Here is a 12216-nt window from a genome sequence, read left to right on the forward strand (position 1 = left end):
TCACTCACCAGAAGTCTGGTGGGGAGGAGAGCTAAAGAGAAATCTGTTTAATTAATTTAATTTTGTACAATGTGCTCGAACACAGCCCAAACCAGTCCGCTAGTTCGTAAGTTGAAAACTAGCGCTGCTGCACCTAACTAATGTATGACTAGTTCTTAAGGTCAAGAGTTGGCAGCCCTGTGCACCGCACGATCACGACCATCGCGAGAAGTCTGTGAGAGAGAAACAAATGACAGTGCAATCGCGCCTAGATGTCTATGCTGAAAAAGTGCTGCAGTAACTCAACTTCTGCCGGTAGATGTCCCTCGTGCAGATACGGTGGTGAAAAACCATGAACCGCAAAGAGCGTCATGATGTGTCTCATTGCAAAGTTGGCTTTTATCACCTGTAGCGTAACACTCGGAAAATATTTCCTCCCTTTTTCCTTGCATTTCACGGAGTAGACTCTGGTACACTTCTGTCGAAGGTAGGAATAGCTCTTTTCTCAAATCCCCTGGCGAGTACATATGCCAGGAGTGAGGGTGTATACTTTAAAATATACAAGGCCTCTTTCAGGAATCTTGCTTTTAATTTTTCGATTTCCTTAAGTTTCTGTTTTTTATTGGCCCCAGATTAATGTCAAACCATATGTCACTAGTGGGGTGATTTTTAATTTAAAAATTTTCAATGCAATATTTAATGAGAACTTCCGTAAATTTGGTATACTGTTTGTACTTGATAAGGCAGCTATAACTTTATCCCAAACATGGATAACATATACATTTCATGGGTCTGTAATGTGATTCCTAAGTATTTGTAACATGTGACGATCGATAGTGTGTGTCTTTTATAAATTATAACATCTCTAGATGCCGGTTTGCCTCCTTTTCTGAAAGTCATTGACACAGTTTTGTTTTCATTTAACTGGAGTTTGTTCTCGGTTGCCCATACTGTAAGTTTGTTGAAAGCCTCCTGGAGACTCGTTAACTCAATGGATACAATCATGTCGTCTGCGTATGGGCACAATTTGTTCTTTTCTGTCGCAACGCTCTGAGTTATGTCCGAAGTTACTTTGTTAAATAGGATGGGGCTACGCGGATCACCTTGAAAAACTCAGTTTGTTTGTTCTATTGGATCTGATATATCAACATTGTCATCTATTTGTATGAAATTTTTGTTCAGAATGTTCCTTAAAATCCCCATGATGTAATTTTTCCCAATAATTTTTTCCAGTTTATCGACTGCTATATTTCTGTTTATGAGGTCGAAGGCCTTGGTGTAGTCTATAAAGACAGCGTGTAGTTTACATCTGTATCCCCTTGTAAACATTTTAATGCTTGGAGAGTGGACTTTCCCTTAATGAATTCTGTGACGTGTGCTGCAAGAGTTTATATATTTGGCCTTCTTCAAGTAAATTTTGGTTCATTTAAAAATTGTATTAAATTTTATTGTCAACATTTGTGGGACACCCTGTACTGCACATCGATTTTTCTGGGACTTCCATAAGATGCAAGCTTTGGGAAGTTTCCGAGGACAAGACAAGCGTCAAATAAAAAATTTAAGCTTGATTGGTTTCAATTAATCGAAAGGTAACTCCTGTGCGGTCATTGGTCATTCATTTTGCTGTGCCATTTGTTGCACTACCCAGCGCAGGCTACCTTCAGGAAGCGCGTTTTGCTACAAATTCAAATTGCTTTTACATCCCACTGACTACTTTCATGGTTTTTTGAGACACCGAGGTGCCAGAATTTAGTCCCGCAGGAGTTCTTTTACGTGCCAGTATATCTACCGTCATGAGGCTGACGTATTTGAGCACCTTTAAATACCACGGACTGAGCCAGGATCGAACCTGCCAAGTTGGGGTCAGAAGGTCAGCAACTCAACCGCCTGAGCCACTCAGTTCGGCGGTTTTGTTATAAGGGCTTGTCAATACTTTTAGGACACTGCCCTGACAACAAATACCACTTGCTTTCCAAAGCAAAAAATTAATGTATCCTCCAAATTCAATACAAAACATAATTCCACCATTAGATGGAGCAAGAAAAATTCAAACGTTTCGACTCTTTGAGCCATCTTCAGTGAAATCAGCATCCCATGAATGGCTAGGAGGGGAGCGAAAAAGCTTGAGAAGCCAAGTTTGAGAGGACACAACGTGCCAGGTGAAATGTATGTGATAAGTGATGGGGAAAAACACCGATGAATTCAAAATTTTAGAATAGCAGCATTCTCAATTTCTTCTCAATCTAGTGGTCCCGCTCTCAAAGACTATTTCCAATGAGGGCTAGGTGTATTTGCCTTATTTTAAATGGTCAGGAGAGCAGCGATGAAATTGAGAAGCTGTGTTAGAGAAGTAACAGGTGCATGGTAAACTGTAAGTGACCATAGTGGAAATCGTCAATGAAGTTCAAATGCTGGTTCTACAAAGACAGATTGTCAGCCTGAATTTCAACACAGTGATTCCATCCTGTTTTTTGAAGTGTTATCTAACTAAAAAATTTCAGCCTAAGAGGTTCGCAACCTCACTATTAGCACTCATTGTTTTTTTTTCCATCTGTTACCTTTTATTTTCTTAGGTTTAGCACATTTTTAGGTTTCAATTATGTTTTATATTAACACTTTGTTCACTGAATTTGTCTTAGCGAGTTATTTATTGCTCCACCTAGTGATGTAAATATTCTGCATTGTTATTGTTTTTATTTCCATCTGTCTCTTTTGTTTTTAATTCGTCATTCATTATGTTTTTAGCACATATTTAGCTTGTATTATGTAAGACTACTTCAACCCCCCCCCCCCCCGATTTCACTGAAGATGGCTCAAACGAGTCAAAACATGTTTGAATTTTATTGCTCCATCTATGATGGAATTATGTTTTGTACTGAATTAGGAAGATACATTAATTTTTTTGCTTTGTAAAGTGAAAACCGTTAATATGGAATGATTGTAATATACTGTAATAAATACCACTTGTCTAAGACTACACCAGAGTGGTCAATTTACTGCCAGCTGCATGACATCTCCTAGTACAGTGATCTCCAGAGAAAGTCTCTGCTTCCTTTTTATTCTGTTAAAGAATCTGAATCCTCGTTCACACGATACTGTTGATACTGCAATGCTCAGAACTTCATAAAAACACTTTCTTGGTTCATCTAAGTGCTCAGGAACTTGTGTAGAGTTTTTAATACAGTAGTTTGTCTAATCTCTTTGAAGATATTTGCCATTGTTCAACTTCTTCAGATGAAGCCATTCTGACAGCAAAAATCCTCATTTATATCACCAGAAAAGAAACAGAAACGAAGAATTTCCTCACTGCCATAAATAACAATAGGAATAATAATTGAGCAATTACTTAGTTAATACAGAAGGAAAATATAATTCAACACTTATGAGCTGGTCATGCCTCCTTCATACCTGCAGAATAGTTAAAGTACACGTCTAAAGAACGAGGGATTAAGGCTCCCACACACCAGAGTGATCGTGGTGGTGGTCATGGTGGCGATCAGGTCTTTTTGCACACCAAACAATGCGGTGGGAGCGATCAGTTTGAAAAGTCGTGTATGGACAACATCGTCAACGATGTATCAATTATTTCATCTGGAAAAAGAAGCATTACTTTTGGCAGCTGTAGTTAATGACGACGAGCAGCAGCAACCAAGGTAATTATTCCTTTCATTGTGTACAATTGGAGAAATGTGAGAAATTCTTGCTTATGTTAATGACAGTGAATCGGTTGTTGCAAATTTTTCTGACTGAAATTGTTTAAAAAATTATATTTTGGACATTGTGCATGCAGGTTCGCATTATGTTATGACCTGGTTTACAAAATACTTGGATGTCTCCGCTCAGGACCATCAACTGATTAGAGTTAACATGATCACGTGGTCATCTTCTTTCTTATATTTTAAAAATCAGGATGTGACAAATCAAATAATAAAACTTTCTTCAGCTTATCCCAGTTATTTCTGGGGTCACTGGAGCCACCTAGGTTCGTTTTGGTTTTGTCCGGGGGTTTAAGACCTGATGCCCTTACTGACATTACGTGAATCAGGAGACGGAAAACTTGACCCAGAATTGACCGGGATTCGAACCTCAGCCTTCTGGGTGGGAAGCCAGCAGCTAAGCCAATGAGCTAATCACCCCCCCCGACAAATCAAATAATACACTGTCTAATTTCACTTCATCAGTCAGTAGCTCTGTTGTCAAACTCATTGTACTTATTGTTCATGCGAACACACAATGATGTGGGCAGTGGGTAAACTCGAGAAGGCAGAGTAGAACGCTCTACTATTGGGAACGCTGCCCGCAAGATTGCTGCCTGTCTGAAAGCGTCCATAAGTTCAGCAGGAAATATTTCACTGCCATCGCGCCACCGCCACCATGTTCACCCGGGTGTGTAGGAGCCTTTATGGTTCGAGTCCCTAAGGTGGTTATTTTCAGCTCTTTCAGCTAAAAATAACAACCACTTTAAGAGAAGTTATCCTCCAAATCCCTTTCTATGATCATCTTACCACTATTTAAAACTAAATGACACTTCTAATAAGAAAGATTTATGATAAAGTCTGGCCCCACAAAGATAATGAAACATCAAATGTTGAAGGTAGCAGTAGCGGAACAACGCACAGTTCAATACAGTACAGTACCTTGACAGCATGTTGAGATAGCGCTTTCTCCAATGCCACCAGTTTCTCTTTGTTAGCAGGTTCCGACAAGAGACGACGGTCGTGGAAGAAGGTCTGCAGAAGATCCACAGCTTGGATGCGTCTGAACGGACGCACCTCTGGGTCAAAAGTGAACTCCACGAGTTGAGAGGCTAGGGACCAGCTGCCGTTCCAAGAGATTTGTAGTACTGATTTAAACAAGCTCAATGGTAGTAAGGAGTCCCTAAAGAGAGATATAGAATTTCTTTAGTTACATCTCCATGGAAAATAACTGTTAACTAATGTATAGCACAAATAATATCTATATAAATCAAAGACAGGAAGAAAAAAGGTAAAGAAACATATATATCTACAGTGAAACTCTGTTAAGAAGTTCCCGCATAAGAAGTTTTCCCGCCTAAGAAGTGTGATATTCTTGGTCCCTTGATCAGTTGCATTAAGACATATGTATATTTTTCCCGTTTAAAGTGTTCTGTTGTAAATATATTTCCCGCTTAATCAGTTCAGATTTTAGAGCCCCTTGAGATAGAAAACGTCCGCTCAAAGCAGCCCGTGGTTAGAACCCTCCAGTCTCCGCGCAAGTTGCACCCTGTGTTAGACCGTGCGCGCGCTCGCGGTGTGTGTCTGGTGTCACGGAACATGTGCGGGCCTGCCACGGCCATATGACGTCACGCTATGACAACACGGACAGCAGATGATCACTCTCGACTTGTGGAATCGAATCGAACCCATCAGTCAAAATTTCCACTCCACCGTTCCATCTAGCGGAATAAAATCGAACGGGATTCTACGTAAGAAACAAAGTACGCAATGAATGATTTGATAAAACTTTAATGCAGTAATTTGCGGGCCGCGACAGGGTGAAGTCATTAATCGAGGTGGCCTAAACATTACTGTTAACCTACCACAAAACTGAATATTCTAACCTGTCTGATTTTTCATTCCCTTGCTTATTTCCTTCCAGGCATTCTGTTTTACGTTGTTGCAATAATACTTGTGGGCCTTGCCGTAGAGGAAATTACGTTTTTGAACTAAACTGATAAGATTTTCCGTGTCTATTACTAGTGAGGTGAATAAAAACAACTTCGCGACTCTATGCAGGAAACAGCCGATTTGCCAGCAGCCAGCTGATACACATGCCGCCAAACAGCCGACCGAAAGATCCCGATCGTTTACGAAGTTGAACGAATGTTGATAGCCAACTGGGTGTTGAGGGAGGCACACATAGGCATTGCAATACCACGTGTTGGCATAAAATTGAAAGTTATTTTTAATTTTACCTTTATACGAGCTAAACATTGTATTATCGTGTCACTCGTAATTACTACATCGCATTATTAGAACGTAGCACAAGGATGAGGAGACATCAAATAAAATTCTCGCGGGGAAAGAAACTGTTTAAGTTTAGATGTGCTAGCGTTGCTACTGCACCTTTATCTCTTCCACGTAATACCCCGGATACATTTCCATGCACTAATTTCTACAAACTTCGAACCTGTGTTTCTTTTCTTCATTACCTATAGCATGAAGAGGATTGAAGCGGGAAAATAAACTCAATACTGGCTTGGCCATGGGGTACTTGTGAAACAGCCAGAAACTACGCCCGTTGCCGTGACAACCAGTAGGAATGCAGGGGCGATTTAGGCCTAGGTTCTAAGAATCTCTTAAGAGTAAGTTGCTAGATTTCCCATTTGCTGCCGTTATCCTTGAAGCAGGTGTCAGGGGTGTGAGGAAGATAGAAAGCACATGCTAACAAACTAGTACACGTCTTGTCTTTGCTTCTTGTAAGCCTAAGCTACGGATTGCCAAGCATAGTGTAGCGTCGTAATTAGTATGAATAGGAGTAGGAGAAGTTACTTGTACTTGTAATATCAACGTACAAGCTTTTTTAAAAAAGTGAAAATAAGCGCAACTCAGAGGAAAGAGATCAAGCGAAAGGCACTAATAATAAAAGACAAAGTGGAGATTATAAGGAAAGTGGCGTCATCTACACTTTCTCGTGTTGCTTTGGCAAAGGAGCTGGGGATGCCGCCGTCTACTTTGAACGATATTATAGCGAAGAAAGAAGAGATCTCTGCTTCTGCAGGGAATACTTCAGCAAATTGTAAGGAAGTTAAATCTGAAAAGTACGATGAAATAGAACAAGTTCTGCTAATATGGTTTAAACAGCAGCGAAGTTTAAACATACCTTTCAGTGGGACTATTGTGCAGGAGAAAGCCTCATGCAAATTAAGGGTACCTTTTACCGCGTCGAGCGGGTGGCTGGAACGCTTTAAAAATCGAGCCGGCATCGTTTACAAAGCCGGCCCCGTGGTGTAGGGGTAGCGTGCCTGCCTCTTACACGGAGGGCCCGGGTTCGATTCCCGGCCAGGACTGGGATTTTAACCTGGACCTGGTTCGAGGTCCACTCAGCCTACGTGATTAGAATTGAGAAACTATCTGACGGTGAGATATCGGCCCCGGTCTAGAAAGCCAAGAATAACGGCCGAGAGGATTCGTCGTGCTGACCACACGGCACCTCGTAATCTGCAGGCCTTCGGGCTGAGCAGCGGTCGCTTGGTAGGCCAAGGCCCTTCAAGGGCTGTAGTGCCATCGGGTTTTTGGTTTTCGCTTACAAAACAATTTGTTGCGAAGCAGAGAGTGTAAGTTCGCAGGGAAGGGAAGTGTGGAAGGACATGGTTCTACCTGCTAAAATAGTCAAACCTTGCAACGTTTTTATATAACTTAATATGTTCCCTTCTCTTATCAAATATATTTATAATATGGTATGTTCAACTATTTTACTTTATCTCTAAAAATATTGTCATGATAATCAAATTTTTATATTGTGGCTTTCTGTAAGCAGCTCTTATATATCGGCCTATTTCGGTATTGTTCACAAACGAGGAATCTGTTGGCTGTGTGTTTCACATGTATTTCAAAGTACAGAATAAGTTTTTGGGCATTACCCCTTTTAAGAAGTTTCCTGCTTAAGAAGTTTTTTTTTTGCAGTCCCTTGAAAAACTTCTTAACAGAGTTTCACTGTATTTCTTTTGCTTTTATGGTCTCTTTGGACCACCTACATCATTTTCTGATCATCTTCTTCGATAAGATTTCTTTTCAAATTGCCCAGTAGCTCTTCATTCGTTCTGATCTTTTCTGTCGTTCCTCACCTGTTTCATTGTATGTCGTCGTCTATTTTTGGTTTAAATCTTATTTTTATGTTTTTCAGTTTTTAATTTTATGTTTTGCAAATCATCCAGTTATTTGTAGTTCTTCCATATCCTCTACAACTTCCTCAATCCATCATACTTGTTTCTTCCAATTCCAGAGTTTCTCTATAATTCTCCTTGGTAATCTAGTTTCTGGTGTCATCGTCATCGGCTTAACTCGTTTCCGAGTAATTAACTTCTTCCAATAAATTCACATGTCGGTGGATGTACTTTCGATGATTGAACAGACCAATTCTAGCATGGAATATGCGTCCACACAGATTGCACAGAATTGTTGGAAGAGGGCATGGTTGTGCTGCACGGCGTTTTCATGCTTCTCTCCTGGCCTCTTCACATCTGTGTTGTTTCCCTTCAAACAGATTAACAGCAGCAGGTATGGTCCGGCACCAACTGAATGGTCTTGAGCAAGTGTGTGAATTGATATTGGTGTCTTCATACATACATACATACATACATACATACATACATACATACATACATACATACATACACACATACATACACACATACATACATACATATCCCACGTCGTTCCATCTTAAGCGATGGGTCGGCAAACAAAGCTTCTCCACCAGTTGCGGTCCCTGAACTTCTCTCCTTCTTCAATGCTTTTCAAAGTATGTCCTCTCTGATGAATGTCAATCTTCACGATGTCCTTGTACCTGAGTCTTGGTCGCCCTCTTGGTCTTTTGTCTTCAAGTTTTAGATCGTACATTTTTTTTGGTAATCTGTTATCACACATGCGTCACATATGTCCATACCATCTCAGTTGCTGCACTGTTATTTTGTCCTGCAGTCTTACAACTTGAGCCTGCTTGCGGATTTCCTCATTACGGACTCTGTCCCTCCGTGTTTTGCCGATCATGCTACGGACAAATTTCATTTCTGCTGCCTGGATTCTACTAACATCTTTGTTTCTCATGGTCCATGTTTCGCAACCATAGGTCAGGATTGGTACGTAATAAGTTTCATATATGACTCTCTTACATTTTGTTGGTATTTTCTTATTCCATATTATGTCTAACTATTTTGTAAAAGTTGCTGCCTGCCTGAATTCTGTGGGAAATTTCCTTATCTATAGAACCAGTATCAGAGATAACACTTCCAAGATATTTGAATTGATGGTTCATCTGTAGCTGTTTCCCCTCCATTTCAATGTGTCCCATTGGTTGCCCGTATCTCTTCATGACCATAACCTCACTTTTCTCTTGGCTGAAGATGAGTCCATATTCTTTAGCAGATTCTGCCCAGGAGTTTATTTGTCCTTGAAGATCTTCTTTAGAGTCTCCCCACAAGCATATATCATCTGCGAACAATATAACTTTCATTTTCTTACCTCCAATGGTTTGGTGAACTTTTCTCTGGATCTCCTTCATCACAGTGATGAAAAGAAAAGGAGACAGAACACCACCCTGTCTTAACCCAGATTTTATATCAAAGGTTTCAGTCATTCCTCCAGGTGTTTTGACTTTACTTTGGGTATCTTCATACAAATTCTTGATCCGGTGTATCATGTCATCCTGTATTCCAATTTTCTTCAGTGCTTCCCACACCTTCTCTCTATTCACTGCATCAAATGCTTTCTTGATATCCAGAAAGGCTAACCACAAATCTTGGTTGTGTTCATAGCATTTTTCCATTAACTGACGGACTGTAAAGATTAAATCAGTTGTTGATCTCCCCTTCCTGAATCCATACTGTTCTTCGAAGAGGTTCTCTTCAATAAGGGGTCTGATTTTATGCTCTATAATTCTTTCATAAAGTTTACGAACTTGAGATGTTAAAGTGATGCCTCTATAGTTGGAACATTTCTTTCTGTCTCCTTTCTTGAAGAATGGAATTATGATGCCTGTTTTCCAATCGACTGGTATGTCCCCTTCATTCCAGATATTACAAAAGAGTCTGTAGATCCAATGTTTTCCAGAAATGCCCATTGCCTTGATCATTTCTCCATTAATTTCATCAGCCCCTGCTGATTTTCCAGTTTTGATGTATTTCCAGGCATATTCTACATCATTCCATGTTAATTCTAACCTGTTGTCAGAAGCAGACTTGCAGGAGGTAGTACTGGTACTGTCTTTTTGTGTAGGCTGCATGCAATTCACACTTAGTAATTCATCAAAGTAAGTCCCCCCAAGTCTCTGATCTTCTCATCTTCAGTGATCAGATTTTCATTATCATCTCTTAGGTATTTGGAGTGTTCTTTATCTCTTTTTCTATTTTTCATCATCCCATATAACATTTTCTTATTACCATTAACATCCTCTTTCAATTCATCACTCCATTTGTTCAACCACTTCTCTCGTTCTTCTGTAACAACTTTGTTTGCTTGTTTTTTAGCAACCCTGTATAGTTCCTTATTATGATCAGTCCAGTTCTTGAAATATTTTCTGAACATGTTGTTCTTGTTCAGGACAGCAGTTCTTGTTCTGTCACTCCACCATGGAGTTTCCTTCCATCTTCTTGTGCCACTGGTTCGTCCACAAACCTTCTCAGTTATCATTACTAGATTTCCTTTCAGATCCTTCCATTCCTCCTCAACTGTTCTTTCATCTGTCTTTAGTATAACTGATTTGATGTTTTCTTGGAACTCCATTATTCTATCATTGTCCTTCAGCTTCCAGGTCTTGAGTTTCTTTACCTGTGTGGTTCTTACTTCTTTTAACTTGTTAAACTTTAAGTATCCAATGAGGAGTCTATGATCACTTTCCAAGGAGACACTAGGAATCACTTTTACATCTAACAGTCTATTTTGTAGTTGTTTCTCGATCAAAAAGTAATCTATAAGAGATTCACTTTTTCCATCCCATCCATATCTTGTGACCTTATGGCTTTTTTGTTTTTGATACCATGAGTTCCCTATTATAAGGTTGTTCCTCAGGCAGAGGTCAAGTAGTCTAGTTCCTTCTGGGTTTCGTGGACCCCATCCATGTGCTCCTAGAATACTTTCATATCCATCTCTCACAGTTCCTACTTGAGCATCATATCCCCTATGATAATTCTTCCATCTCCTCTTATTCTTTCCTCTATGTCTTCTTCAAAATGTTCTTTTTCTTCAACTTCATCTTCCTCATAAAGTGACACAAAAAAAAAAAAAACAAAAAAAAAAAAAGAGAGAGGGAGAGAATCCTCTTCTTCTGTAATCTGTGATGGGCTCCAGTTCTCTATATCACTTCATTTGGCATGATCCACCACTGCCCATCTTTTTTATATTTTTTATTTATGCATGTTCTAGCTATTTTTCTCTCTACTTTTAGGAGTTTGTCAACTCTGTTTCTCCGAGTGACTTTAAAAAGAGTTTCGTTTCCGTATATCACCTCTGGTTGAACCACAATCTTGTAATAATCCAATTTTCTTTTGATCAATATTTATTTTATGTACACCATGTCAATTTTTCTGTATTAATGGTTCTGTATTTAACTCTTCTCTGATTTTAATCTTTTGAATTCTATCTCTTCTTGTCTTTTTAACCGATGTTCTTAAAAATTTCATTTCTACTGCTTGGATCTTACTATCTTGTCTCTTATTAGTTACCAGCATTTCTAGCAAGACTGAGATTGTTTGGACATGTAAAAAGAATGGGAAAGGAATGGGTAGCAAGAAGGGAATTGGAAAGAGAAGTTGAGGGAAAGAGACTAGTTGGAAGACCAAGAAGAAGGTCGATGGATCAGATTTGGAAGGACATTACAAAGGGCACTAGGGAAGTTTTGCAATGTGAGTGAACGCTTTAGACTTTTTCAAAATAATTTCCACCACACTCAATACACTTCTCCATACGTTGAAACCAGTCACTGAACCAACTCTGCCACTTTTCTTTGGTTACATTTTCACACTCTTGATCCCATGCTGCCAGAAGCTCCTCGTCGGATGCAAAACGCCGCCCTTTCAGCCTCATCTTCACTTCTGAGAAGAGTGCGAAGTCACATGGGGCAAGATCAGGACTGTATTAAAGGTGATCAAGCATAGTCAACCCTGATCTGGCAAGAAAATCCATTGTTACATTTGCACGATGTGCTGGAGCATTGTCGTGATGCAAGAGTCAAGTGTTGAGCCGTGACCTTGGACGGAGCTGCTTGAGAGCATGGATGACCTGAGGCAGACAAGTCTCACTGTACCACTTCGCAGTAACTGTCCTTTGTGTTTCTAGCACAACCCAAGTTAGGATGCCCCGTTTAGTGAAGAATACTGCAATCACCCTTTTCTTCACTGACCTTGACTTTCGCCCAGTCACAGGAGTATCATCATCTTCAAACAGCCACACCTTGTTCTGGGATTTTGTTGGGACATCGTAATAACAAACCCAAGTTTCGTCACCTGTAACGCTACTACTGATGTTACGTGAAGTCCCATTTTCAAACTGTTTTAGCATT

At 39.9% G+C, this 12216-nt stretch overlaps 1 protein-coding gene across 1 annotated transcript in view; it reads right to left on the reverse strand.

The window, feature by feature from the left end:
• Positions 1-12216, reverse strand: part of Mybbp1A (MYB binding protein 1a) — a 114114-nt gene that overhangs the window by 12486 nt on the left and 89412 nt on the right. Inside the window, exon 16 of the mRNA XM_067159573.2 lies at positions 4617-4857. Coding sequence (XP_067015674.2) covers positions 4617-4857 — 241 coding nt within the window. The remainder of the gene's footprint in view (positions 1-4616; positions 4858-12216) is intronic.

Source organism: Anabrus simplex, chromosome X, assembly GCF_040414725.1.
Source record: "Anabrus simplex isolate iqAnaSimp1 chromosome X, ASM4041472v1, whole genome shotgun sequence".
In the NCBI taxonomy this organism is placed as follows: domain Eukaryota; kingdom Metazoa; phylum Arthropoda; class Insecta; order Orthoptera; family Tettigoniidae; genus Anabrus; species Anabrus simplex.